Source organism: Dipodomys ordii, unplaced genomic scaffold (assembly GCF_000151885.1).
Source record: "Dipodomys ordii isolate 6190 unplaced genomic scaffold, Dord_2.0 Scaffold67, whole genome shotgun sequence".
NCBI classification, from domain to species: domain Eukaryota; kingdom Metazoa; phylum Chordata; class Mammalia; order Rodentia; family Heteromyidae; genus Dipodomys; species Dipodomys ordii.
In genome coordinates this window covers 11,276,695-11,280,028 of record NW_012267283.1, presented here as the reverse complement: position 1 = coordinate 11,280,028, position 3,334 = coordinate 11,276,695, and the positions used below count along the sequence as shown (strand labels likewise).

At 41.0% G+C, this 3,334-nt stretch overlaps 1 protein-coding gene across 1 annotated transcript in view; it reads right to left on the bottom strand.

The window, feature by feature from the left end:
- Positions 1 to 3,334, bottom strand: part of Xpa (xeroderma pigmentosum, complementation group A) — a 20,737-nt gene that overhangs the window by 17,037 nt on the left and 366 nt on the right. Inside the window, exon 2 of the mRNA XM_013023248.1 lies at positions 450 to 575. Within this exon, the coding sequence (XP_012878702.1) occupies positions 450 to 575 (126 nt within the window). The remainder of the gene's footprint in view (positions 1 to 449; positions 576 to 3,334) is intronic.

Below are 3,334 nucleotides of genomic sequence, written 5' to 3'. Positions count from 1 at the left end.
ATGGAGGGGCTAACAATGTTCAAGAGGAAGTGTACTCATTACCTCACTCATGTAACTGTAACCCTCTGTATAGTATCTTTACAATAAAAAATTAAAAAAAAAAAAAAAAGAATCAGACCCAGAGTCTCATGTATGCAAGGCAAGCACTCTACCACTGAGCCACCTTCCCAACCCCCTATTCACCAATGTATTGACTGGCCACACCTGTTTTAAAACAATAGACAGCAACACACTTTTGTAACAAACTACAAATTAAATAATTTTCACATGCATGGGTGTTTCTTGGATTCTTTTCATCAAAACTGTCAAATATTATCCCTCTTACAAAGATAATCTGCTCACAGACTAAAGAAGCTATGGTATTATTTAACATCGACTTGCAAAAAATAATACATGTTACTCAAAGTAGCCAACCTAGATACTTATTTTCTGAAAAATTCACACTTTACCTGGCTGATGAATCACATTTACAATTTTTTGTTCTTCTTTTTCTTCCTCTTCCAAAATGAAGCCTCCTCCTGTGTCAATTATTTTGGGGGCTGCTTTTACATTAGCCACACCTACAAAAGTAAATAAAAATGGTTGTCAATTGAAGGAAGCCCACATGTCCCTTTCCACAAAAACAAAAAATTTTCTTAACAGATATCACACAAGACAAGGATGTTTGGTCACGTCTATCATCATTGTACTGAAGGCTGCCACTGTGCAATATGACAAGAAAACCAAACTGCACAAAGGCTAGAAAGAAGTTAAATGGTACTCATGAGCAGAAAATGTGACTGTTTATGTCAAATATCCATAAGAATTAAGAAATAACAATAATGTATAGACCCTTTGCACTGAAAACCGTAGAACATTAAGAAAAACCAAAACATGAATAAGCCGCATGTAGATTTTAAGCCTGGATATTATAAAAGTCAATTTTCCCAAAATTTAATCTTCACATTCCAGGTGATCCCAGTTGACCCCCCACCCAAGAGCAAGACACTGGCAGGTGGTGAGAGTTGCTGATAATCTGATCCTAACATATATATGAATAGTAAGAACCTAGACTAGCCAAAATACAAGCTTGAAAAACAAAAACCAGAGGATTTACCTGAGTAAATGTAGTATATTTACTTTAAACTTTCAGTCATTAAGGCACTATATTATTGGCAAAAAGACAAATAGGCCAATGGTGCCAAGGAGACAGTTCTAAAATGGACATACAGGTTTCTACTCTTTTGTGGCAAGGCTTCCATGGCAATCAGTGGGAAAGGATAACAACCTTGCAGGAAATGGTGCTGGGATTTTACCACAATCCACCATACTACAGTAGCACTGGGAAGATAGTCTTCTCAATAAGTGAACTTTGACTCTATCTCCAACAAATACACACACATAATAAGCTTAAAATGGATCATAGTCGTCTGTGTAAAAGGTGAAACAATACAACCCCAGACAAAAACAAAGAAGAGTAATTTCATAAACTTGAGATCCCAAAGCTTCTTAAACAGAACACGGAAAGTCCTAAGAGAATAAATACTATTCTGGACTGAACTAAAATTATGAACTTCTCTTCATCTACACCATTACAAAGAGCAAAATGAAAGGCGGTGTCTGTAACATCTGACAAAACTCAACTCTAGAATGACAAACTATTATAAAACAATAAAAGACAAATATCCTAACTTGAAAAGAAAAAAGTAAAAGACCTGGGTATTTCACAAGCAGGGTTATTCCAAATGGCCAGTGCATAAATGAAGAAGTTCCACTATCATTAGCCACCAGAAAAATGCCAGTTTACACCAGCACAAAACATCCTGACATTCCCACCATAATGTGTGGCATGAAAGGCCACCCCCAGATCATGAGGGTGTGGAGCACACAGGACGTCTGTACACTGATAGTGAGAGGCCAACAGACACACTCACTGTGTGGCTGGCAATCTCTGCCAAAGCTGAGCACGCTACCACCCAGCAATTCCCCAGATCTAAGCAGATGCTAGCACAAACTTATTGCTCGTTCAGGAAACTACCAGTTAGAAGGACTACTCCAAAGTCCAAGTTCCCAGATACTATATTACCAAAGACCATGCTTTAAGCAATCTGCAGATAGGTCTCCAACCTGCTGCAAACTCATCTCTGCACAAGAAACTGAGGAAGGCAAATGGGCAGCATCTGTGGCAGCCTAGTTTAAAAAAATTGATAGTTAGCTAGGGGCTGGTGGCTCACACCTGCAATTCTAACTACTTAGGAGGCCAAAGTCAAGGAAGAGGTTTTTGGTCAGCAGCAAGAGAACAAATGCAATAGCAACTATGAAAGCAATTAAAATGCATACTGCCATAAAATATAAGAGTTACCATTTAATACTGGTCTCTACAAGGACCCCTTTGATGAGGGAGATGTAACAGAGATGACTGGAGGGCAAAGATCTTCCGCCCTTTCACCCTATCAAGAAAGTAATATCATGCTTGTGTGAGGGCATCAATAAGACACCTGCGGTGCACACGGCAAAAAGGGTAAAACATACCGCTGATAGGTTGTAACAGAAAGAGGGCTGAGGAAATATGGAGGATGTTAAAGAGTTTTATCACAGGACCAATGGAAATTTTTGGAATATTAAAATGGAAAGGAACTGAGTGCCTGTCTGTGGCTTATGCCTGTAATCCCTGCTACTCATCAGGCTGAGTTCTGAGGATCGCGGCTCAAAGCCAGCCTAAGCACGAAGGTCCATGAGACTCTTTTCTCCAATTAGTTACCAAAAAGCTGGAAGTGGCGCTGTGGCTCACGTGGTAGATCACCAGGCTTGTACGAAAAAACTAAGGGACAATGCTCAGGCTCTGAGTTCAAGCCCTAGTATTGGCACAAACAAACAAAAAAAAAAAAACACCTAAGTATGTGAGGCATTCAAAGCGAGAAGAAGAAAAAAAAGGCAGAAAACTACTGAAGCATGCATGGGGGGTGCAGAGGAGGGGAACCGATCCTAAAAATCTAGAAAGAATTTGGGTGAGTCACTTCTAAGAGCAATGTCAGCAAGCCAGAAATAGGATGGACAGATTTAAGAACATGACAGATGAGAGCAAACCAAAAATTAACCCAAGAAAGGGGGACAGATGGAAACCTCTTCCTGCAGGTGAGAAAGGTGGCCCGGGCAGCAGGGGGAGCTAGTGGGCAGGGAGGGCCCGGTCCCCGGGGTCAGATGACCCAAATTTCTGGTCTCAACCGAGCGCAAGTAAAACATCAGAGACCAAAGCCTTGTCCTTTTTCCTCTCCTGGAGGATGTCTGGGAGAATCCAGCCGGATAATCTATCCGAACGAGTGGCGCGCCACAGGTGCGCTCCCCCGGCGGGGCG